Source organism: Leptodactylus fuscus, unplaced genomic scaffold, assembly GCF_031893055.1.
Source record: "Leptodactylus fuscus isolate aLepFus1 unplaced genomic scaffold, aLepFus1.hap2 HAP2_SCAFFOLD_258, whole genome shotgun sequence".
Taxonomy (NCBI): domain Eukaryota; kingdom Metazoa; phylum Chordata; class Amphibia; order Anura; family Leptodactylidae; genus Leptodactylus; species Leptodactylus fuscus.
This window is the reverse complement of record NW_027440281.1, coordinates 65,770-91,726: the sequence shown is the minus strand read 5'-3', so window position 1 is coordinate 91,726 and position 25,957 is coordinate 65,770. Positions and strand designations below refer to the sequence as shown.

At 54.6% G+C, this 25,957-nt stretch overlaps 1 protein-coding gene across 1 annotated transcript in view; it reads left to right on the top strand.

Moving 5' to 3' along the window:
• Positions 1 to 12,039: 12,039 nt before the first annotated feature.
• The window catches only part of LOC142187860 (secretin receptor-like), a 52,113-nt gene continuing 38,195 nt past the window's right edge, over positions 12,040 to 25,957 (top strand). The window contains exons 1-2 of the mRNA XM_075261669.1: positions 12,040 to 12,075; positions 20,258 to 20,372. Coding sequence (XP_075117770.1) covers positions 20,297 to 20,372 — 76 coding nt within the window. The 5' untranslated portion in view covers positions 12,040 to 12,075; positions 20,258 to 20,296. The remainder of the gene's footprint in view (positions 12,076 to 20,257; positions 20,373 to 25,957) is intronic.

The window sequence follows — 25,957 nt, the reverse complement described above, 5'->3', positions numbered from 1 at the left end:
GCTTCCGGTATCAGTACTAGTATATAGTCACCCGGTCCCGCTTCCGCTCCCGGTATCAGTACTAGTATATAGTCACCCGGTCCCGTTTCCGCTCCCGGTATCAGTACTAGTATATAGTCACCCGGGCCCGCTTCCGCTCCCGGTATCAGTACTAGTATATAGTCACCCGGTCCCGCTTCCGCTCCCGGTATCAGTACTAGTATATAGTCACCCGGTCCCGCTTCCGCTCCCGGTATCAGTACTAGTATATAGTCACCCGGTCCCGCTTCCAGTATCAGTACTAGTATATAGTCACCCGGTCCCGCTTCCGCTCCCGGTATCAGTACTAGTATATAGTCACCCGGTCCCGTTTCCGCTCCCGGTATCAGTACTAGTATATAGTCACCCGGTCCCGTTTCCGCTCCCGGTATCAGTACTAGTATATAGTCACCCGATGCCGTTTCCGCTCCCGGTATCAGTACTAGTATATAGTCACCCGGTCCCGCATCCGCTCCCGGTATCAGTACTAGTATATAGTCACCCGGTCCCGCTTCCGGTATCAGTACTAGTATATACAGTCTCCCGGTTCCGGTATCAGTACTAGTATATACAGTCTCCCGGTTCCGGTATCAGTACTAGTATATACAGTCTCCCGGTTCCGGTATCAGTACTAGTATATAGTCTCCCGCTTCTGCTCCCGGTATCAGTACTAGTATATAGTCACCCGGTGCCGCTTCCGCTCCCGGTATCAGTACTAGTATATAGTCACCCGGTCCCGTTTCCGCTCCCAGTATCAGTACTAGTATATACAGTCTCCCGGTTCCGGTATCAGTATTAGTATATACAGTCTCCCGGTTCCGGTATCAGTATTAGTATATACAGTCTCCCGGTGCCGCTTCCGCTCCCGGTATCAGTACTAGTATACAGTCACCCGGTTCCGGAATCAGTACTAGTATATAGTCACCCGGTCCCGTTTCCGCTCCCGGTATCAGTACTAGTATATACAGTCACCCGTCCCGGTATCAGTACTAGTATATACAGTCTCCCGGTTCCGGTATCAGTTTTAGTATATACAGTCTCCCGGTACCGCTTCCGCTCCCGGTATCAGTACTAGTATACAGTCACCCGGTCCCGCTTCCGGTATCAGTACTAGTATATAGTCACCCGGTGCCGCTTCCGCTCCCGGTATCAGTACTAGTATATAGTCACCCGGTCCCGCTTCCGCTCCCGGTATCAGTACTAGTATATAGTCACCCGGTCCCGCTTCCGCTCCCGGTATCAGTACTAGTATATAGTCACCCGGTCCCGTTTCCGCTCCCGGTATCAGTACTAGTATATAGTCACCCGGTGCCGCTTCCGCTCCCGGTATCAGTACTAGTATATAGTCACCCGGTGCCGTTTCCGCTCCCGGTATCAGTACTAGTATATACAGTCTCCCGGTTCCGGTATCAGTATTAGTATATACAGTCTCCCGGTTCCGGTATCAGTATTAGTATATACAGTCTCCCGGTTCCGGTATCAGTACTAGTATATACAGTCTCCCGGTTCCGGTATCAGTACTAGTATATACAGTCTCCCGGTTCCGGTATCAGTACTAGTATATACAGTCTCCCGGTTCCGGTATCAGTACTAGTATATACAGTCTCCCGGTTCCGGTATCAGTATTAGTATATACAGTCTCCCGGTGCCGCTTCCGCTCCCGGTATCAGTACTAGTATATACAGTCTCCCGGTTCCGGAATCAGTACTAGTATATAGTCACCCGGTGCCGCTTCCGCTCCCGGTTCCGGTATCAGTACTAGTATATAGTCACCCGGTCCCGTTTCCGCTCCCGGTATCAGTACTAGTATATACAGTCACCCGTCCCGGTATCAGTACTAGTATATACAGTCTCCCGGTTCCGGTATCAGTTTTAGTATATACAGTCTCCCGGTGCCGCTTCCGCTCCCGGTATCAGTACTAGTATACAGTCACCCGGTCCCGCTTCCGGTATCACTACTAGTATATAGTCACCCGGTCCCGCTTCCGGTATCAGTACTAGTATATAGTCACCCGGTGCCGCTTCCGCTCCCGGTATCAGTACTAGTATATAGTCACCCGGTCCCGCTTCCGCTCCCGGTATCAGTACTAGTATATAGTCACCCGGTGCCGCTTCCGCTCCCGGTATCAGTACTAGTATATAGTCACCCGGTGCCGTTTCCGCTCCCGGTATCAGTACTAGTATATAGTCACCCGGTCCCGCTTCCGCTCCCGGTATCAGTACTAGTATATAGTCACCCGGTCCCGTTTCCGCTCCCGGTATCAGTACTAGTATATACAGTCTCCCGGTTCCGGTATCAGTACTAGTATATAGTCACCCGGTCCCGTTTCCGCTCCCGGTATCAGTACTAGTATATACAGTGTCCCGGTCCCGCTCCCGGTATCAGTACTAGTATATACAGTCTCCCGGTCCCGCTCCCGGTATCAGTACTAGTATATACAGTGTCCCGGTGCCGCTCCCGGTATCAGTACTAGTATATACAGTGTCCCGGTCCCGCTCCCGGTATCAGTACTAGTATATACAGTCTCCCGGTGCCGCTCCCGGTATCAGTACTAGTATATACAGTGTCCCGGTGCCGCTCCCGCTCTCAGTACTAGTATATACAGTGTCCCGGTGCCGCTCCCGGTATCAGTACTAGTATATACAGTGTCCCGGTCCCGCTCCCGGTATCAGTACTAGTATATACAGTGTCCCGGTGCCGCTCCCGGTATCAGTACTAGTATATACAGTGTCCCGGTGCCGCTCCCGGTATCAGTACTAGTATATACAGTGTCCCGGTGCCGCTCCCGGTATCAGTACTAGTATATACAGTGTCCCGGTGCCGCTCCCACTCTCAGTACTAGTATATACAGTGTCCCGGTGCCGCTCCCGGTATCAGTACTAGTATATACAGTGTCCCGGTCCTGCTCCCGGTATCAGTACTAGTATATACAGTCTCCCGGTCCCGCTCCCGGTATCAGTACTAGTATATACAGTCTCCCGGTGCCGCTCCCGCTCTCAGTACTAGTATATACAGTGTCCCGGTGCCGCTCCCGGTATCAGTACTAGTATATACAGTCACCCGGTCCCGCTCCCGGTATCAGTACTAGTATATACAGTGTCCCGGTCCCGCTCCCGGTATCAGTACTAGTATATACAGTGTCCCGGTCCCGGTATCAGTACTAGTATATACAGTGTCCCGGTGCCGCTCCCGGTATCAGTACTAGTATATACAGTCTCCCGGTGCCGCTCCCGGTATCAGTACTAGTATATACAGTGTCCCGGTCCCGCTCCCGGTATCAGTACTAGTATATACAGTGTCCCGGTGCCGCTCCCGGTATCAGTACTAGTATATACAGTGTCCCGGTGCCGCTCCTGGTATCAGTACTAGTATATACAGTGTCCCGGTGCCGCTCCCGGTATCAGTACTAGTATATACAGTGTCCCGGTCCCGCTCCCGGTATCAGTACTAGTATATACAGTGTCCCGGTGCCGCTCCCGGTATCAGTACTAGTATATACAGTGTCCCGGTCCCGCTCCCGGTATCAGTACTAGTATATACAGTGTCCCGGTCCCGCTCCCGGTATCAGTACTAGTATATACAGTCACCCGGTTCCGGTATCAGTACTAGTATATACAGTCTCCCGGTGCCGCTCCCGGTATCAGTACTAGTATATACAGTGTCCCGGTCCCGCTATCAGTACTAGTATATACAGTCTCCCGGTGCCGCTCCCGGTATCAGTACTAGTATATACAGTCTCCCGGTCCCGCTCCCGGTATCAGTACTAGTATATACAGTCTCCCGGTGCCGCTCCCGGTATCAGTACTAGTATATACAGTGTCCCGGTCCCGCTCCCGGTATCAGTACTAGTATATACAGTGTCCCGGTCCCGCTCCCGGTATCAGTACTAGTATATACAGTGTCCCGGTGCCGCTCCCGGTATCAGTACTAGTATATACAGTGTCCCGGTGCCGCTCCCGGTATCAGTACTAGTATATACAGTGTCCCGGTCCCGCTCCCGGTATCAGTACTAGTATATACAGTGTCCCGGTCCCGCTCCCGGTATCAGTACTAGTATATACAGTGTCCCGGTCCCGCTCCCGGTATCAGTACTAGTATATACAGTGTCCCGGTGCCGCTCCCGGTATCAGTACTAGTATATACAGTGTCCCGGTCCCGCTATCAGTACTAGTATATACAGTGTCCCGGTCCCGCTCCCGGTATCAGTACTAGTATATACAGTGTCCCGGTGCCGCTCCCGGTATCAGTACTAGTATATACAGTCTCCCGATGCCGCTCCCGGTATCAGTACTAGTATATACAGTGTCCCGGTCCCGCTCCCGGTATCAGTACTAGTATATACAGTGTCCCGGTCCCGCTCTCAGTACTAGTATATACAGTTTCCCGGTGCCGCTCCCGGTATCAGTACTAGTATATACAGTGTCCCGGTCCCGCTCCCGGTATCAGTACTAGTATATACAGTGTCCCGGTGCCGCTCCCGGTATCAGTACTAGTATATACAGTGTCCCGGTGCCGCTCCCGGTATCAGTACTAGTATATACAGTGTCCCGGTCCCGCTCCCGGTATCAGTACTAGTATATACAGTGTCCCGGTCCCGCTCCCGGTATCAGTACTAGTATATACAGTGTCCCGGTGCCGCTCCCGGTATCAGTACTAGTATATACAGTGTCCCGGTCCCGCTCCCGGTATCAGTACTAGTATATACAGTGTCCCGGTCCCGCTCCCGGTATCAGTACTAGTATATACAGTCTCCCGGTGCCGCTCCCGGTATCAGTACTAGTATATACAGTGTCCCGGTGCCGCTCCCGGTATCAGTACTAGTATATACAGTCTCCCGGTGCCGCTCCCGGTATCAGTACTAGTATATACAGTGTCCCGGTCCCGCTCCCGGTATCAGTACTAGTATATACAGTGTCCCGGTCCCGCTCTCAGTACTAGTATATACAGTTTCCCGGTTACATTGCTCGGGGTCCCGCTCCCGGTATCAGTACTACTATATAGTCACCCGCTCCCGGTATCAGTACTAGTATATACAGTCTCCCGGTCCCGCTCCCGGTATCAGTACTAGTATATACAGTCTCCCGGTCCCGCTCCCGGTATCAGTACTAGTATATACAGTCTCCCGGTCCCGCTCCCGGTATCAGTACTAGTATATACAGTCTCCCGGTCCCGCTCCCGGTATCAGTACTAGTATATACAGTGTCCCGGTGCCGCTCCCGGTATCAGTACTAGTATATACAGTCACCCGCTCCCGGTATCAGTACTAGTATATACAGTGTCCCGGTGCCGCTCCCGGTATCAGTACTAGTATATACAGTGTCCCGGTGCCGCTCCTGGTATCAGTACTAGTATATACAGTGTCCCGGTGCCGCTCCCGGTATCAGTACTAGTATATACAGTGTCCCGGTCCCGCTCCCGGTATCAGTACTAGTATATACAGTGTCCCGGTGCCGCTCCCGGTATCAGTACTAGTATATACAGTGTCCCGGTCCCGCTCCCGGTATCAGTACTAGTATATACAGTCTCCCGGTCCCGCTCCCGGTATCAGTACTAGTATATACAGTGTCCCGGTCCCGCTCCCGGTATCAGTACTAGTATATACAGTCTCCCGGTCCCGCTCCCGGTATCAGTACTAGTATATACAGTCTCCCGGTCCCGCTCCCGGTATCAGTACTAGTATATACAGTGTCCCGGTGCCGCTCCCGGTATCAGTACTAGTATATACAGTCACCCGCTCCCGGTATCAGTACTAGTATATACAGTGTCCCGGTGCCGCTCCCGGTATCAGTACTAGTATATACAGTGTCCCGGTCCCGCTCCCGCTCTCAGTACTAGTATATACAGTCTCCCGGTCCCGCTCCCGGTATCAGTACTACTATATAGTCACCCGCTCCCGGTATCAGTACTAGTATATACAGTCACCCGCTCCCGGTATCAGTACTAGTATATACAGTGTCCCGGTCCCGCTCCCGGTATCATTACTAGTATATACAGTGTCCCGGTGCCGCTCCCGGTATCAGTACTAGTATATACAGTGTCCCGGTCCCGCTCCCGGTATCAGTACTAGTATATACAGTGTCCCGGTGCCGCTCCCGGTATCAGTACTAGTATATACAGTGTCCCGGTCCCGCTCCCAGTATCAGTACTAGTATATACAGTGTCCCGGTGCCGCTCCCGGTATCAGTACTAGTATATACAGTGTCCCGGTGCCGCTCCCGGTATCAGTACTAGTATATACAGTGTCCCGGTCCCGCTATCAGTACTAGTATATACAGTGTCCCGGTCCCGCTCCCGGTATCAGTACTAGTATATACAGTGTCCCGGTGCCGCTCCCGGTATCAGTACTAGTATATACAGTGTCCCGGTCCCGCTCCCGGTATCAGTACTAGTATATACAGTGTCCCGGTCCCGCTCCCGGTATCAGTACTAGTATATACAGTGTCCCGGTCCCGCTCCCGGTATCAGTACTAGTATATACAGTGTCCCGGTGCCGCTCCCGGTATCAGTACTAGTATATACAGTGTCCCGGTCCCGCTCCCGGTATCAGTACTAGTATATACAGTGTCCCGGTGCCGCTCCCGGTATCAGTACTAGTATATACAGTCTCCCGGTCCCGCTCCCGGTATCAGTACTAGTATATACAGTGTCCCGGTCCCGCTCCCGGTATCATTACTAGTATATACAGTCTCCCGGTGCCGCTCCCGGTATCAGTACTAGTATATACAGTGTCCCGGTGCCGCTCCCGGTATCAGTACTAGTATATACAGTGTCCCGGTCCCGCTCCCGGTATCAGTACTAGTATATACAGTGTCCCGGTGCCGCTCCCGGTATCAGTACTAGTATATACAGTCTCCCGGTCCCGCTCCCGGTATCAGTACTAGTATATACAGTGTCCCGGTGCAGCTCCCGGTATCAGTACTAGTATATACAGTGTCCCGGTGCCGCTCCTGGTATCAGTACTAGTATATACAGTGTCCCGGTCCCGCTCCCGGTATCAGTACTAGTATATACAGTGTCCCGGTCCCGCTCCCGCTCTCAGTACTAGTATATACAGTGTCCCGGTGCCGCTCCCGGTATCAGTACTAGTATATACAGTCTCCCGGTCCCGCTCCCGGTATCAGTACTAGTATATACAGTGTCCCGGTGCCGCTCCCGGTATCAGTACTAGTATATACAGTGTCCCGGTCCCGCTCCCGGTATCAGTACTAGTATATACAGTGTCCCGGTGCCGCTCCCGGTATCAGTACTAGTATATACAGTCTCCCGGTCCCGCTCCCGGTATCAGTACTAGTATATACAGTCTCCCGGTGCCGCTCCCGGTATCAGTACTAGTATATACAGTGTCCCGGTGCCGCTCCCGGTATCAGTACTAGTATATACAGTCTCCCGGTCCCGCTCCCGGTATCAGTACTAGTATATACAGTGTCCCGGTCCCGCTCCCGGTATCAGTACTAGTATATACAGTCTCCCGGTGCCGCTCCCGGTATCAGTACTAGTATATACAGTGTCCCGGTCCCGCTCCCGGTATCAGTACTAGTATATACAGTGTCCCGGTGCCGCTCCCGGTATCAGTACTAGTATATACAGTGTCCCGGTGCCGCTCCCGGTATCAGTACTAGTATATACAGTGTCCCGGTCCCGCTCCCGGTATCAGTACTAGTATATACAGTGTCCCGGTCCCGCTCTCAGTACTAGTATATACAGTGTCCCGCTCCCGGTATCAGTACTAGTATATACAGTGTCCCGCTCCCGGTATCAGTACTAGTATATACAGTGTCCCGGTGCCGCTCCCGGTATCAGTACTAGTATATACAGTGTCCCGGTGCCGCTCCCGGTATCAGTACTAGTATATACAGTGTCCCGGTCCCGCTCCCGGTATCAGTACTAGTATATACAGTGTCCCGGTCCCGGTATCAGTACTAGTATATACAGTGTCCCGGTGCCGCTCCCGGTATCAGTACTAGTATATACAGTGTCCCGGTGCCGCTCCCGGTATCAGTACTAGTATATACAGTGTCCCGGTCCCGCTCCCGGTATCAGTACTAGTATATACAGTGTCCCGGTCCCGCTCCCGGTATCAGTACTAGTATATACAGTGTCCCGGTGCCGCTCCCGGTATCAGTACTAGTATATACAGTGTCCCGGTGCCGCTCCCGGTATCAGTACTAGTATATACAGTGTCCCGGTCCCGCTCCCGGTATCAGTACTAGTATATACAGTGTCCCGGTCCCGGTATCAGTACTAGTATATACAGTGTCCCGGTGCCGCTCCTGGTATCAGTACTAGTATATACAGTCTCCCGGTCCCGCTCCCGGTATCAGTACTAGTATATACAGTCTCCCGGTGCCGCTCCCGGTATCAGTACTAGTATATACAGTGTCCCGGTGCCGCTCCCGGTATCAGTACTAGTATATACAGTCTCCCGGTCCCGCTCCCGGTATCAGTACTAGTATATACAGTGTCCCGGTCCCGCTCCCGGTATCAGTACTAGTATATACAGTCTCCCGGTGCCGCTCCCGGTATCAGTACTAGTATATACAGTGTCCCGGTGCCGCTCCCGGTATCAGTACTAGTATATACAGTGTCCCGGTGCCGCTCCCGGTATCAGTACTAGTATATACAGTGTCCCGGTGCCGCTCCCGGTATCAGTACTAGTATATACAGTGTCCCGGTCCCGCTCCCGGTATCAGTACTAGTATATACAGTGTCCCGGTCCCGCTCTCAGTACTAGTATATACAGTGTCCCGCTCCCGGTATCAGTACTAGTATATACAGTGTCCCGCTCCCGGTATCAGTACTAGTATATACAGTGTCCCGGTGCCGCTCCCGGTATCAGTACTAGTATATACAGTGTCCCGGTGCCGCTCCCGGTATCAGTACTAGTATATACAGTGTCCCGGTCCCGCTCCCGGTATCAGTACTAGTATATACAGTGTCCCGGTCCCGCTCCCGGTATCAGTACTAGTATATACAGTGTCCCGGTGCCGCTCCCGGTATCAGTACTAGTATATACAGTGTCCCGGTGCCGCTCCCGGTATCAGTACTAGTATATACAGTGTCCCGGTCCCGCTCCCGGTATCAGTACTAGTATATACAGTGTCCCGGTGCCGCTCCCGGTATCAGTACTAGTATATACAGTGTCCCGGTGCCGCTCCCGGTATCAGTACTAGTATATACAGTGTCCCGGTCCCGCTCCCGGTATCAGTACTAGTATATACAGTGTCCCGGTCCCGCTCCCGGTATCAGTACTAGTATATACAGTGTCCCGGTCCCGCTCCCGGTATCAGTACTAGTATATACAGTGTCCCGGTCCCGCTCCCGGTATCAGTACTAGTATATACAGTGTCCCGGTCCCGGTATCAGTACTAGTATATACAGTGTCCCGGTGCCGCTCCCGGTATCAGTACTAGTATATACAGTCACCCGGTCCCGCTCCCGGTATCAGTACTAGTATATACAGTGTCCCGGTCCCGCTCTCAGTACTAGTATATACAGTTTCCCGGTTACATTGCTCGGGGTCCCGCTCCCGGTATCAGTACTACTATATAGTCACCCGCTCCCGGTATCAGTACTAGTATATACAGTGTCCCGGTGCCGCTCCCGGTATCAGTACTAGTATATACAGTGTCCCGGTGCCGCTCCCGGTATCAGTACTAGTATATACAGTGTCCCGGTCCCGCTCCCGGTATCAGTACTAGTATATACAGTGTCCCGGTGCCGCTCCCGGTATCAGTACTAGTATATACAGTGTCCCGGTGCCGCTTCCGCTCCCGCTTCCGGTCACATTGTTCGGGGTCTTTCGGCTCCCGGGAATCTGGCTAGTTCTGTCAGGACGCGTTGCTATGGTGACACCGGAAGTTGGACTGTACTACAGAGAGTGCGGGCAGATGATGGAGCGGGAGAAACCACTATGATGGGGGAGTTGCCTCTTGATTGCGGCTTATCCTATATCGAGACTCAACTGTCACTGCGCCCATATGTGTTGTAGAATATAGAGGCTTAGTACTATTGGGGGGCTCAGTGGTTAGTACTATTGGGGGGCTCAGTGGTTAGTACTATTGGGGGGCTCAGTGGTTAGTACTGTTGGGGGCTCAGTGGTTAGTACTGTTGGGGGGCTCAGTGGTTAGTACTATTGGGGGGCTCAGTGGTTAGTACTATTGGGGGGCTCAGTGGTTAGTACTATTGGGGGGCTCAGTGGTTAGTACTGTTGGGGGGCTCAGTGGTTAGTACTATTGGGGGGCTCAGTGGTTAGTACTGTTGGGGGGCTCAGTGGTTAGTACTGTTGGGGGGCTCAGTGGTTAGTACTATTGGGGGGCTCAGTGGTTAGTACTGTTGGGGGGGCTCAGTGGTTAGTACTGTTGGGGGGGGGGCTCAGTGGTTAGTACTATTGGGGGTCTCAGTGGTTAGTACTATTGGGGGGCTCAGTGGTTAGTACTGTTGGGGGTCTCAGTGGTTAGTACTATTGGGGGGCTCAGTGGTTAGTACTATTGGGGGGCTCAGTGGTTAGTACTATTGGGGGGCTCAGTGGTTAGTACTGTTGGGGGTCTCAGTGGTTAGTACTATTGGGGGGCTCAGTGGTTAGTACTATTGGGGGGCTCAGTGGTTAGTACTGTTGGGGGGCTCAGTGGTTAGTACTATTGGGGGGCTCAGTGGTTAGTACTGTTGGGGGGGGCTCAGTGGTTAGTACTGTTGGGGGGGGGGCTCAGTGGTTAGTACTATTGGGGGTCTCAGTGGTTAGTACTATTGGGGGGCTCAGTGGTTAGTACTGTTGGGGGTCTCAGTGGTTAGTACTATTGGGGGGCTCAGTGGTTAGTACTATTGGGGGGCTCAGTGGTTAGTACTGTTGGGGGTCTCAGTGGTTAGTACTATTGGGGGGCTCAGTGGTTAGTACTATTGGGGGGCTCAGTGGTTAGTACTGTTGGGGGGCTCAGTGGTTAGTACTATTAGGGGGCTCAGTGGTTAGTACTGTTGGGGGCTCAGTGGTTAGTACTATTGGGGGGCTCAGTGGTTAGTACTATTGGGGGGCTCAGTGGTTAGTACTATTGGGGGGCTCAGTGGTTAGTACTATTGGGGGGCTCAGTGGTTAGTACTGTTGGGGGCTCAGTGGTTAGTACTATTGGGGGTCTCAGTGGTTAGTACTGTTGGGGGGCTCAGTGGTTAGTACTATTGGGGGTCTCAGTGGTTAGTACTATTGGGGGGCTCAGTGGTTAGTACTGTTGGGAGCTCAGTGGTTAGTACTGTTGGGGGCTCAGTGGTTAGTACTATTAGGGGGCTCAGTGGTTAGTACTGTTGGGGGGCTCAGTGGTTAGTACTATTGGGGGGCTCAGTGGTTAGTACTATTAGGGGGCTCAGTGGTTAGTACTGTTGGGGGCTCAGTGGTTAGTACTATTGGGGGGCTCAGTGGTTAGTACTATTGGGGGGCTCAGTGGTTAGTACTATTGGGGGGCTCAGTGGTTAGTACTGTTGGGGGCTCAGTGGTTAGTACTGTTGGGGGTCTCAGTGGTTAGTACTGTTGGGGGTCTCAGTGGTTAGTACTGTTGGGGGGCTCAGTGGTTAGTACTATTGGGGGGCTCAGTGGTTAGTACTATTGGGGGGCTCAGTGGTTAGTACTATTGGGGGGGCTCAGTGGTTAGTACTATTGGGGGGCTCAGTGGTTAGTACTATTGGGGGGGCTCAGTGGTTAGTACTGTTGGGGGGCTCAGTGGTTAGTACTGTTGGGGGGCTCAGTGGTTAGTACTATTGGGGGGCTCAGTGGTTAGTACTATTGGGGGGCTCAGTGGTTAGTACTATTGGGGGGCTGCTCAGTGGGGTGAGGGATATGGTCTGTATGGTTGGGGGGGCTCCACTGACGGACCGATGACTGGGGGACAGATCTCTGTCGGACCGGTGAGCTCTCAGGTTTGATCTCTCGCTCGGCGCCTGTAGTGTGGGCGGGGCCTGTGAGGGGGCGGGGTCTCGCACTTCTCTCCGGTCTCCGCCGCTGTGCCCGGGACACTCTCGGAGCTGCCGCTATGGCCGCGGTGACACTCGGCGTCCTCCTGGCTGTGCTGTCACCTGTGAGTACGGAGGGGAGTCCGGGAGAGCACGGAGAGGGGCCCTAAAGGAAGGGGCCACAGGGGCAGGAGCCGGGAACTGAGAGGGGTAAAGTAGTAGGAAGACAGAGAGCAAGAAGAGGATGGGGGGTAACACTGAGGAGGATGGGGGTAACACTGCGGGGGCAGGAGGATGGGGGTAACACTGAGGAGGAGGGGGGGTAACACTGAGGAGGATGGGGGTAACCCTGCGGGGGCAGGAGGATGGGGGTAACACTGAGGAGGAGGGGGGTAACACTGAGGAGGATGGGGGTAACACTGCGGGGGCAGGAGGATGGGGGTAACACTGAGGAGGAGGGGGGTAACACTGAGGAGGATGGGGGTAACACTGAGGAGGATGGGGGTAACACTGAGGAGGATGGGGGTAACACTGCGGGGGCAGGAGGATGGGGGTAACACTGAGGAGGATGGGGGTAACACTGAGGAGGATGGGGGTAACACTGCAGGGGCAGGAGGATGGGGGTAACACTGAGGAGGATGGGGGTAACACTGCGGGGGCTGGAGGATGGGGGTAACACTGAGGAGGAGGGGGGTAACACTGAGGAGGAGGGGGGTAACACTGAGGAGGATGGGGGTAACACTGAGGAGGATGGGGGTAACACTGCGGGGGCAGGAGGATGGGGGTAACACTGAGGAGGAGGGGGGTAACACTGCGGGGGCAGGAGGATGGGGGTAACACTTAGGAGGAGGGGGGTAACACTGCGGGGGCAGGAGGATGGGGTAACACTGAGGAGGAGGGGGGTAACACTGTGGAGGATGGGGGGGGTAACACTGAGGAGGATGGGGGTAACACTGAGGAGGATGGGGGGGTAACACTGAGGAGGATGGGGGTAACACTGAGGAGGATGGGGGTAACACTGAGGAGGATGGGGGGGGTAACACTGCGGGGGCTGGAGGATGGGGGTAACACTGAGGAGGATGGGGGTAACACTGCGGGGGCTGGAGGATGGGGGTAACACTGCGGGGGCTGGAGGGTGGGGGGTAACACTGCGGGGGCTGGAGGATGGGGGTAACACTGCAGGGGCTGGAGGATAGGGGTAACACTGCGGGGGCAGGAGGATGGGGGTAACACTGCGGGGGCTGGAGGATGGGGGTAACACTGCGGGGGCTGGAGGATGGGGGTAACACTGCGGGGGCTGGAGGGTGGGGGTAACACTGCGGGGGCTGGAGGATGGGGGTAACACTGCGGGGGCTGGAGGGTGGGGGTAACACTGCGGGGGCTGGAGGATGGGGGGTAACACTGCGGGGGCTGGAGGATGGGGGTAACACTGCGGGGGCTGGAGGGTGGGGGTAACACTGCGGGGGCTGGAGGATGGGGGTAACACTGCAGGGGCTGGAGGATAGGGGTAACACTGCGGGGGCAGGAGGATGGGGGTAACACTGTGGGGGCTGGAGGATGGGGGTAACACTGAGGAGGATGGGGGTAACACTGAGGAGGATGGGGGTAACACTGCGGGGGCAGGAGGATGGGGGGGTAACACTGAGGAGGATGGGGGTAACACTGCGGGGGGCAGGAGGATGGGGGTAACACTGAGGAGGATGGGGGTAACACTGCGGGGCCTGGAGGATGGGGGTAACACTGCGGGGGCAGGAGGATGGGGGTAACACTGAGGAGGATGGGGGGTAACACTGCGGGGGCAGGAGGGTGGGGGTAACACTGAGGAGGATGGGGGTAACACTGTGGAGGATGGGGGGGTAACACTGAGGAGGATGGGGGTAACACTGAGGAGGATGGGGGTAACACTGAGGAGGATGGGGGGGTAACACTGAGGAGGATGGGGGGGTAACACTGAGGAGGATGGGGGGGTAACACTGAGGAGGATGGAGGGGGTAACACTGAGGAGGATGGGGGTAACACTGCGGGGGCTGGAGGATGGGGGTAACACTGCGGGGGCTGGAGGATGGGGGTAACACTGCGGGGGCAGGAGGATGGGGGTAACACTGCGGGGGCAGGAGGATGGGGGTAACACTGCGGGGGCTGGAGGATGGGGGTAACACTGCGGGGGCAGGAGGATGGGGGTAACACTGAGGAGGATGGGGGTAACACTGCGGGGGCTGGAGGATGGGGGTAACACTGCGGGGGCAGGAGGATGGGGGTAACACTGAGGAGGATGGGGGTAACACTGAGGGGGCAGGAGGATGGGGGTAACACTGAGGAGGATGGGGGTAACACTGTGGAGGATGGGGGGGTAACACTGAGGAGGATGGGGGTAACACTGAGGAGGATGGGGGGGTAACACTGAGGAGGATGGGGGGGTAACACTGAGGAGGATGGGGGTAACACTGCGGGGGCTGGAGGATGGGGGTAACACTGAGGAGGATGGGGGTAACACTGCGGGGGCTGGAGGATGGGGGTAACACTGCGGGGGCTGGAGGATGGGGGTAACACTGCGGGGGCTGGAGGATGGGGGTAACACTGCAGGGGCTGGAGGATGGGGGGTAACACTGCGGGGGCAGGAGGATGGGGGTAACACTGAGGAGGATGGGGGGTAACACTGAGGAGGATGGGGGTAACACTGCGGGGGCAGGAGGATGGGGGTAACACTGAGGAGGATGGGGGTAACACTGTGGAGGATGGGGGGGTAACACTGAGGAGGATGGGGGTAACACTGAGGAGGATGGGGGTAACACTGCGGGGGCTGGAGGATGAGGGTAACACTGAGGAGGATGGGGGTAACACTGCGGGGGCTGGAGGATGGGGGTAACACTGCGGGGGCTGGAGGATGGGGGTAACACTGTGGGGGCAGGAGGATGGGGGTAACACTGCGGGGGCAGGAGGATGGGGGTAACACTGAGGAGGATGGGGGTAACACTGCGGGGGCAGGAGGATGGGGGTAACACTGAGGAGGATGGGGGGTAACACTGAGGAGGATGGGGGTAACACTGAGGAGGATGGGGGTAACACTGTGGAGGATGGGGGGGTAACACTGAGGAGGATGGGGGTAACACTGAGGAGGATGGGGGTAACACTGCGGGGGCTGGAGGATGGGGGTAACACTGCGGGGGCAGGAGGATGGGGGTAACACTGAGGAGGATGGGGGTAACACTGCGGGGGCTGGAGGATGGGGGGTAACACTGCGGGGGCTGGAGGATGGGGGTAACACTGAGGAGGATGGGGGTAACACTGCGGGGGCTGGAGGATGGGGGTAACACTGCGGGGGCTGGAGGATGGGGGTAACACTGAGGAGGATGGGGGTAACACTGCGGGGGCTGGAGGATGGGGGTAACACTGCGGGGGCTGGAGGATGGGGGTAACACTGAGGAGGATGGGGGTAACACTGAGGAGGATGGGGGTAACACTGTGGAGGATGGGGGTAACACTGCGGGGGCAGGAGGATGGGGGTAACACTGCGGGGGCAGGAGGATGGGGGTAACACTGCGGGGGCAGGAGGATGGGGGTAACACTGCGGGGGCAGGAGGATGGGGGTAACACTGAGGAGGATGGGGGTAACACTGCGGGGGCTAGAGGATGGGGGTAACACTGCGGGGGCAGGAGGATGGGGGTAACACTGTGGAGGATGGGGGGGTAACACTGAGGAGGATGGGGGTAACACTGAGGAGGATGGGGGTAACACTGTGGAGGATGGGGGTAACACTGCGGGGGCAGGAGGATGGGGGTAACACTGTGGGGGCTGGAGGATGGGGGTAACACTGAGGGGGCTGGAGGATGGGGGTAACACTGAGGAGGATGGGGGTAACACTGTGGGGGCTGGAGGATGGGGGGTAACACTGCGGGGGCAGGAGGATGGGGGTAACACTGAGGAGGATGGGGGGTAACACTGAGGAGGATGGGGGTAACACTGAGGAGGATGGGGGTAACACTGTGGAGGATGGGGGTAACACTGCGGGGGCAGGAGGATGGGGGTAACACTGAGGAGGATGGGGGTAACACTGAGGAGGATGGGGGTAACACTGAGGAGGATGGGGGTAACACTGAGGAGGATGGGGGTAACACTGAGGAGGATGGGGGTAACACTGCGGGGGCAGGAGGATGGGGGTAACACTGAGGAGGATGGGGGTAACACTGAGGAGGATGGGGGTAACACTGAGGAGGATGGGGGGTAACACTGCGGGGGCAGGAGGATGGGGGTAACACTGCGGGGGCTGGAGGATGGGGGTAACACTGAGGGAGGGGGTATTCTTCCAGCTCCTCATATAGGGATGTAATTCCCATTTGCCGCAGTGATTTGAGCCTTTCGGGGCTATAAATAGGAGACAGATGGTTTCATTTAGTGCAGGAATTACTCCGGAGCCGAGATCTGCCCTGAGACCCCATGGGGGGGGGGGGACGCAATCTATAGTGTCAGGTATATGGGGCTCAGTACAGAGCGAAGATGGGGGTGAAGGGAAAGGGAGTATATATGGGAGGGGTATAGAGCACGTATACAGGAGGGATAGTGAGCGGCTGTGTATACAGGAGGGATAGTGAGCAGCTGTGTATACGGGGGGGATAGTGAGCGGCTGTGTATACGGGGGGGGGGGATAGTGAGCGCTGTGTATACGGGGGGGATAGTGAGCGGCCGTGTATACGGGGGGGGGGATAGTGAGCGGCTGTGTATACAGGAGGGATAGTGAGCAGCCGTGTATACAGGGGGGATAGTGAGGGGCCATGTATATAGAGGGGGGGGGATAGTGAGCGGCCATGTATATAGAGGGGGGGGATAGTGAGCGGCCGTGTATACAGGAGGGATAGTGAGCGGCCATGTATATAGAGGGGGGATAGTGAGCGGCTGTGTATACGGGGGGGATAGTGAGTGGCTGTGTATACGGGGGGGGATAGTGAGTGGCTGTGTATATAGAGGGGGGGATAGTGAGCGGCCGTGTATACAGGGGGGGGATAGTAAGCGGCTGTGTATACGGGGGGGGATAGTGAGCGGCTGTGTATACGGGAGGGATAGTGAGTGGCTGTGTATACGGGAGGGATAGTGAGCGGCTGTGTATACGGGGGGGGATAGTGAGCGGCTGTGTATACGGGGGGGGATAGTGAGTGGCCGTGTATACGGGGGGGATAGTGAGCGGCTGTGTATACGGGAGGGATAGTGAGCGGCTGTGTATACGGGGGGGGGGGGGATAGTGAGCGGCTGTGTATACGAGAGGGATAGTGAGCGGCTGTGTATACGGGGGGGGGATAGTGAGCGGCTGTGTATACGGGAGGATAGTGAGCGGCTGTGTATACGGGGGGATAGTGAGCGGCTGTGTATACGGGGGGGGGATAGTGAGCGGCTGTGTATACGGGAGGGATAGTGAGCGGCTGTGTATACGGGGAGGGATAGTGAGCGGCTGTGTATACGGGAGGGATAGTGAGCGGCTGTGTATACGGGGGGGATAGTGAGCGGCTGTGTGTACGGGAGGGATAGTGAGCGGCTGTGTATACGGGGGGGATAGTGAGCAGCTGTGTATACGGGGGGGATAGTGAGCGGCTGTGTATACAGGAGGGATAGTGAGCGCTGTGTATACGGGAGGGATAGTGAGCAGCTGTGTATACGGGGGGATAGTGAGCGGCTGTGTATACGGGAGGGATAGTGAGCGGCTGTGTATACGGGGGGGATAGTGAGCGGCTGTGTGTACGGGAGGGATAGTGAGCGGCTGTGTATACGGGGGGGGATAGTGAGCAGCTGTGTATACGGGGGGGATAGTGAGCAGCTGTGTATACGGGGGGGATAGTGAGCGGCTGTGTATACAGGAGGGATAGTGAGCGCTGTGTATACGGGAGGGATAGTGAGCGGCCGTGTATACGGGAGGGATAGTGAGCGGCTGTGTATACGGGGGGGGATAGTGAGCAGCTGTGTGTACGGGGGGGATAGTGAGCGGCCGTGTATACAGGAGGGATAGTGAGCGGCCGTGTATACGGGGGGGATAGTGAGCGGCCGTGTATACGGGGGGGATAGTGAGCAGCTGTGTATACGGGGGGATAGTGAGCAGCTGTGTATACGGGGGGATAGTGAGCGGCTGTGTATACGGGAGGGATAGTGAGCGGCTGTGTATACGGGGGGGATAGTGAGCGGCTGTGTGTACGGGAGGGATAGTGAGCGGCTGTGTATACGGGGGGGGATAGTGAGCAGCTGTGTATACGGGGGGATAGTGAGCAGCTGTGTATACGGGGGGGATAGTGAGCGGCTGTGTGTACGGGGGGATAGTGAGCAGCTGTGTATACGGGAGGGATAGTGAGCGGCCGTGTATACGGGAGGGATAGTGAGCGGCTGTGTATACGGGGGGGATAGTGAGCGGCTGTGTGTACGGGAGGGATAGTGAGCGGCTGTGTATACGGGGGGGATAGTGAGCAGCTGTGTATACGGGGGGGATAGTGAGCGGCTGTGTATACAGGAGGGATAGTGAGGGGCCATGTATATAGAGGGGGGGGATAGTGAGCGGCCGTGTATACAGGAGGGATAGTGAGCGGCCATGTATATAGAGGGGGGGATAGTGAGCGGCTGTGTATACGGGGGGGATAGTGAGCGGCTGTGTATACGGGGGGGGGATAGTGAGCGGCTGTGTATACGGGAGGGATAGTGAGCGGCTGTGTATACGGGGTGGATAGTGAGCGGCTGTGTATACGGGGGGGGGGATAGTGAGCGGCTGTGTATACGGGAGGGATAGTGAGCGGCTGTGTATACGGGGTGGATAGTGAGCGGCTGTGTATACGGGGGGGGGATAGTGAGCGGCCGTGTATACGGGGGGGATAGTGAGCGGCTGTGTATACGGGGTGGATAGTGAGCGGCTGTGTATACGGGGGGGGGATAGTGAGCGGCTGTGTATACGGGAGGGATAGTGAGCGCTGTGTATACGGGAGGGATAGTGAGCGGCCATGTATATAGAGGGGGGGATAGTGAGCAGCTGTGTATACGGGAGGGATAGTGAGCGGCTGTGTATACGGGAGGGATAGTGAGTGGCCGTGTATACGGGGGGGATAGTGAGCGGCTGTGTATACGGGAGGGATAGTGAGCGGCTGTGTATACGGGGGGGGGGGGGGATAGTGAGCGGCTGTGTATACGGGAGGGATAGTGAGCGCTGTGTATACGGGAGGGATAGTGAGCGGCTGTGTATACGGGAGGGATAGTGAGCGGCTGTGTATACGGGAGGGATAGTGAGCGCTGTGTATACGGGAGGGATAGTGAGCGGCTGTGTATACGGGAGGGATAGTGAGCGGCTGTGTATACGGGGGGGATAGTGAGCGGCTGTGTATACGGGAGGGATAGTGAGCGGCTGTGTATACGGGAGGGATAGTGAGCGGCCGTGTATACTGGGGGGATAGTGAGCGGCCGTGTATACGGGGGGGATAGTGAGCGGCCGTGTATACGGGGGGATAGTGAGCGGCTGTGTATACGGGGGGGGGGGGGATAGTGAGCGCTGTGTATACGGGAGGGATAGTGAGCGCTGTGTATACAGGAGGGATAGTGAGCGCTGTGTATACGGGAGGGATAGTGAGCGGCCGTGTATACGGGAGGGATAGTGAGCGGCTGTGTATACGGGGGGGATAGTGAGCAGCTGTGTATACGGGGGGGATAGTGAGCAGCTGTGTGTACGGGGGGGATAGTGAGCAGCTGTGTATACGGGGGGGATAGTGAGCAGCTGTGTATACGGGGGGGATAGTGAGCAGCTGTGTATACGGGGGGGATAGTGAGCGGCTGTGTTTACGGGGGGGGGGATAGTGAGCGGCTGTGTATACGGGGGGGATAGTGAGCAGCTGTGTATACGGGGGGATAGTGAGCAGCTGTGTATACGGGGGGGATAGTGAGCAGCTGTGTATACGGGGGGGATAGTGAGCAGCTGTGTGTACGGGGGGGGATAGTGAGCAGCTGTGTATACAGGAGGGATAGTGAGCGGCTGTGTGTACGGGGGGGGATAGTGAGCAGCTGTGTATACGGGGGGGGGGGGTTGTGCTCTGTGTGGTGTTACATGGGACTGCAGGGTGTGGTGTTGCCCCCTATAGTGCAGTTCTTCAGTTCCGGCCCTTGTCCTTGGATTACTGATATTATGCGGCAGCCTCCTGACTACTCTGGTCGTGTCACCGGTTGTCAGGGGAGGGTTGTCTGTATACCGCACTGTATACCGCACTGTATACTCCTCCTATCCATGTTCCCCCGTCCTTAGAGTTTTTGTCTCCTTGGACAATTCCTTGGAGCTGATGTGTTTCTTGCCTCCACAGGTAGGGGGCGCTCACCTGCTGTGTGACCTGCTGGAGGTGATGACCAAGGAGCGGGAGACCTGTGTGCAGGCTCTGAATGAACTCAATGTGTCTGCTGCCACCTGGCGGCCAGAAGGTGAGGTGCAAGTCCCAATGACCCTGCAGTGTAGTGTGTGCCCATATCCTAAGAGAACTTGTATATATACTGTATGTTACACCCTGCGCTGTATATATATACTGTTACACCCTGTGCTGTATATATACTGTATGTTACACCCTGTGCTGTATATACTGTATGTTACACCCTGCGCTGTATATATACTGTATGTTACACCCTGCGCTGTATATATACTGTATGTTACACCCTGCGCTGTATATATACTGTATGTTACACCCTGCGCTGTATATATACTGTATGTTACACCCTGCGCTGTATATATACTGTATGTTACACCCTGCGCTGTATATATACTGTATGTTACACCCTGCGCTGTATATATACTGTATGTTACACCCTGCGCTGTATATATACTGTATGTTACACCCTGTGCTGTATATATACTGTATGTTACACCCTGTGCTGTATATATACTGTATGTTACACCCTGCGCTGTATATATATATATATACTGTGTTACACCCTGTGCTGTATATATACTGTATGTTACACCCTGTGCTGTATATATACTGTATGTTACACCCTGTGCTGTATATATACTGTATGTTACACCCTGTGCTGTATATATACTGTATGTTACACCCTGTGCTGTATATATACTGTATGTTACACCCTGCGCTGTATATATACTGTATGTTACACCCTGCACTGTATATATACTGTATGTTACACCCTGCGCTGTATATATACTGTATGTTACACCCTGTGCTGTATATATACTGTATGTTACACCCTGCACTGTATATATACTGTATGTTACACCCTGTGCTGTATATATACTGTATGTTACACCCTGCGCTGTATATATACTGTATGTTACACCCTGTGCTGTATATATACTGTATGTTACACCCTGCGCTGTGTAAATCAAATCAAAAAAGCTTTATTGGCACGTCCGAATAGATATTTGGAATTGCCAAAGCTAGTATAGGGGGGGGGGGGAGGGGGAGTTGGACTCGGGTGGGTGAGTGGTGGGGGTGGTTTGGGGTATAACAGTCCATGGAGTCTCATCTTCCTCTTCGTTGGTGACCGTTATATGGGGAGGTAGGGGTGGGGCGGGTGTATTGGGATAAATATAACAGTCCATGGAGTCTCATCTTCCTCTTAGTTGGTGACTGCTATATGGGGAGGTGGGGGTGGGGTGGGGCGGGTGTATTGGGATAAATATAACAGTCCGTGGAGTCTCATCTTCCTCTTCGTTGGTGACTGCTATATGGGGGGGTGGGGTGGGGCGGGTGTTTTGGGATAAATATAACAGTCCGTGGAGTCTCATCTTCCTCTGGTTTGGTGACAGCTGGACACGTATTGGGCAGCGATCTCCACAGTGGCCTCTTCTTCTCCCAGTAGGATGTAGAGTTTCCTCTTCTCCCAGTCTGGGATGTGGGCAGAGAGTCTTTGGTAGTAGACGGCCCTCACAGCTGAGTATTTGGTGCAGTGTAGCAGGAAGTGGGTCTGGTCTTCTGGGACCCCCTGGTCACAGTGCTGGCACAGTCTCTTCTCCCGTGGCTTGTACGTCTGCCTGTATCGCCCCGTCTCTATCTCTAGGTTGTGGGCGCTCAGTCTGTATCGGCTCAGGGTCTGTCTGTGCTTGGGGTGGCGTATTCTCTCCAGGTAGGTGGCCATGGTGTAGTCCCTTTGTAGGGATTGGTACACATTGGTGAGTTTCTTGGAGTTATTTATTTCGTTTCTCCATTCTTCAATGTACCGCTCTCTGTTTGCCTCTGTGGTCGCCTTTATTTCGGCCTTGGTTATCATCTGTTGGTGTTTTTGGTTTGGTGGTTGGCTGCTGTTTGGTTGGTGAATGTCTGGTTTGCTCGGGTGGCTTAGCCATGCTTGGTGGTGGTAGGAGTCGCTCCCCTGGATGTGTGCCTGGAAAGCTAGCGCCCTCTTCTGTATGGTGAGCCATAGGGGGAGTCTGCCACGGGATGGTTAGAGTCTATACTATAGGCAATGTGTAATATATATTTCATGTGGAATGTATTCTCTAACCTGTTATATACATCAGTGTGTAGTTGGCTGATTCGGGTCTAGTGTGTTAGCACATTGTATGCAAATCCCTCTAACTAGTGAGGACCAGTGAGGACAATGGGTGGAGATAATCTGATCAGTGTCTCCAAGAAGATGTTGGATGGTGCATTGTCCATAGTAGACAGGGAGTCTGCTCTCCTTGGCATAGGTGAGGGGGGAAGGATCTGTGACTCAGCCCTTCCCACCCACAGATATAGGTGTAACAGTCTTAGTATATAGTATATAGCTAGCAGTTAGTATGAGTTAGCCGGCCTGTGCACAGCTCTGCAGAGAGCCAGGATTTAGTTACAGGACCAAGGAGCCAAAGCTATCATTGGATTGTGACTTCTGTGGACTTATTGTTATTACGGTTGATGTGACCGCCGCCGGCTACTAACTTTGTGGATTACAATAAATAGCTGTTGTCTCCCGACCTCTTGCGTCCGTGTTGATTCAAAAGACCATCCGGAGGAAGACGTATACCTTTGCTCCGTGACAACTGGTTGGCAGCGGTGGGATCAACAGCGGACAGCGAGATGGACTACAGCAGCCCAGCGATTAATGGAGCCACAACCTCAGAATACAGGAACTGGACTATGGCAAGTCTACAAGTAAGGGCCCGGGAACTAAACCTGAGTTACCAGGGAAGAACGAAAGAGCAACTGATCGAGGCACTGGAGGAGATGACCCTGCAAAGCGACCATGAGGAGGGCTGCCCCCAGGAGACTGGAGAGATACGGGAGTGGCAGGTACAGACCCAAAAGAGCAGATGGGTTGTTTTGTATGAGGAGGAATTGGCAGTGCTGGGGCTAGGAGCAACTGCAGAGCAAAGGAGTAGAGCATTACAGAGGGCTCAGGAAACCGAGAAGGAGGAACAGAGAATGGCGCATGAAAAGGAAAGAATGGCGCATGAAATGCGAATGGCTGAGATAACTACGCGGAATTATAATCAAACGTCGACCCCCAGCCCAACAGTGAGAGAACCACCATATGTCTCCCATAAACACTTCAAGACCTTTGATGAAGCGGCTGGGGATGTTGATGGATATTTTCAGGACTTCGAACACCAGTGCCGCCTGATGGAAGTCCCAGAGAAGGATTGGGTCCGGTATCTGGTGGGGCACCTACGAGATGGGGCTGCGGAAGCTCTCAGAGCCATGGACCCTAGTGATCAGCGGGACTATGAGGCCATTAAAAGAGCGGTGCAGAAGTATTATGCAGTCACTCCAGAGACCTACCGAGTTCAGTTCCGCTCTTTGTCTTACAATGGGGGAAGCTCCTTCCACATGTTCGCCCACAAGTTGAAGCAAGCATGCAAGCGCTGGCTAGAAGGAGAGGAGGCTGTCACAGTCGATAAGATCCTCCAAGTCATACTTAAGGAACAGTTCTTTTCCCAGTGCCCCGCTGAGATCCGTGAGTGGGTGCTGGAACGGAACCCAGCCACAGTGGAGCAAGCTGCTTCTCTTGCAGATGAGGGCCTGACCATCAAGCCGCAGTGGAAGAGGTTGTTTGCAGAGGAGCGGAAAACTACCACAGTCCGCCAGACACCCTTCAGCCAGCCACCCACCTTTCGTGCCCGGCCTCAGGATTACAATTCCCCCTCTACCCCTGTCCCAGCCCATCGGCCTCCAGCTATGAACAACCCTGTCCCTAGACAACGACCTACTGGAAGAATGCTAGAGCGCAGATGTTTTGGGTGCGGGCGGCCTGGACATTTGCAAGCTAGTTGCCCTGCTAACATGGGGGCACGGGCCACCGTGGCATCCCGGCCTATTCACTACCTGGGAACCACTCCTAGGACAGAAAGTTTGGCCCCATTTCCAGATGACTCCATGAATGACCCATCTGTTCCACCTCCAGGGGTCTATGGGATTCAGCCTTCCGCCACACATCCCGCAAACCTTCAGAGGAAGCACTTGCAGGAGGTCCTACTGGATGGCCGAACAGTTGTTGGATTCCGGGACTCGGGAGCTTTCCTAACGGTAGCGGACCCCCGAGTTGTGCGACCCGAGGCCCTAGAGGAGGGCCCTGGCATTTCTATCAAGTTGGCAGGGGGTACTCAAAGACGTATTCCTAAAGCTACCGTGGAACTCGACTATGGTTATGGACCAAAACGATGCACAATTGGTGTGATGAGCGGGCTGCCGGCCGATGTTCTGTTAGGCAACGATGTTGGAAATCTACAGTGCCACTTTGTGGGAGCAGTGACCCGAAGCCAAGCTCAGAGAGACGCCAACATGGATCCACCGGATTTTCTGCCAGATGCCAGCCCTTCAACCCTACAACTTTACCATTCAGTACCGCCGAGGGAACCAACACCAGAACGCAGATGGGTTATCCCGGCAGGAGGACATATGAGCTATAGAGACTGATGTGCATTCCCCAATTTACCTGTGTAGGCCAATTGTGTCATGCACATGTTTTGAGAGGGGGAGGGGTTGTCACGGGATGGTTAGAGTCTATACTATAGGCAATGTGTAATATATATTTCATGTGGAATGTATTCTCTAACCTGTTATATACATCAATGTGTAGTTGGCTGATTAGGGTCTAGTGTGTTAGCACATTGTATGCAAATACCTCTAACTAGTGAGGACAATGGGTGGAGATAATCTGATCAGTGTCTCCAAGAAGATGTTGGACGGTGCATTGTCCATAGTAGACAGGGAGTCTGCTCTCCTTGGTATAGGTGAGGGGGGAAGGATCTGTGACTCAGCCCTTCCCACCCCCAGGTATAGGAAGTAACAGTTTAGTATATAGATGTAGCTGGAGTTAGTATGTGTTAGCCGGCCTGTGCACAGCTCTGCAGAGAGCCAGGATTTAGTTACAGGACCAAGGAACCAAAGCTATCATTGGATTGTGACTTCTGTGGACTTATTGTTATTACGGTTGATGTGACCGCCGCCGGCTACTAACTTTGTGGATTACAATAAATTGCTGTTGTCTCCCGACCTCTTGCGTCCGTGTTGATTCAAAAGACCATCCGGAGGAAGACGTATACCTTTGCTCCGTGACAGAGTCTGCCTAGCTCTGCCCTGCAGGCTATGTTGGTGGTGTTGCGATGGACATGGAGCAGGTATTTGCAGAACTCCAGGTGGAAGTTCTCTGTTGGGCTGGAATCCCACTTTGACTGGTCTGGGTAGGTGGCTGGGCCCCAAACCTCACTGCCATAGAGAAGGATCGGGGAGATGACAGCGTCAAATATCTTCAGCCAGACCCTCACCGGTGGTTTGAGGTGGTACAGTTGTCTTCTGATGGCGTAGAAGGTTCTGCAGGCTTTTGCTTTCAGGGTTTCTATTGCTGCTTTGAAGCTTCCTGATTGGCTGAGCTCCAGCCCCAGGTAGGTGTAGCTGTTGGTTTTCTCCAGTGTGGAGCCGTTCAGTGTGAATTGTGAGGTGGTGGAGGCTTTATTGTGGCCCTTCTTCTGGAATACCATGACTTTGGTCTTCTTCTGGTTGATGGGTAGGGCCCATGTGGTGCTGAATTTTTCCAGCACTGACAGGCTTTCTTGGAGGTCTTTCTCGGTGGGGGCCAGG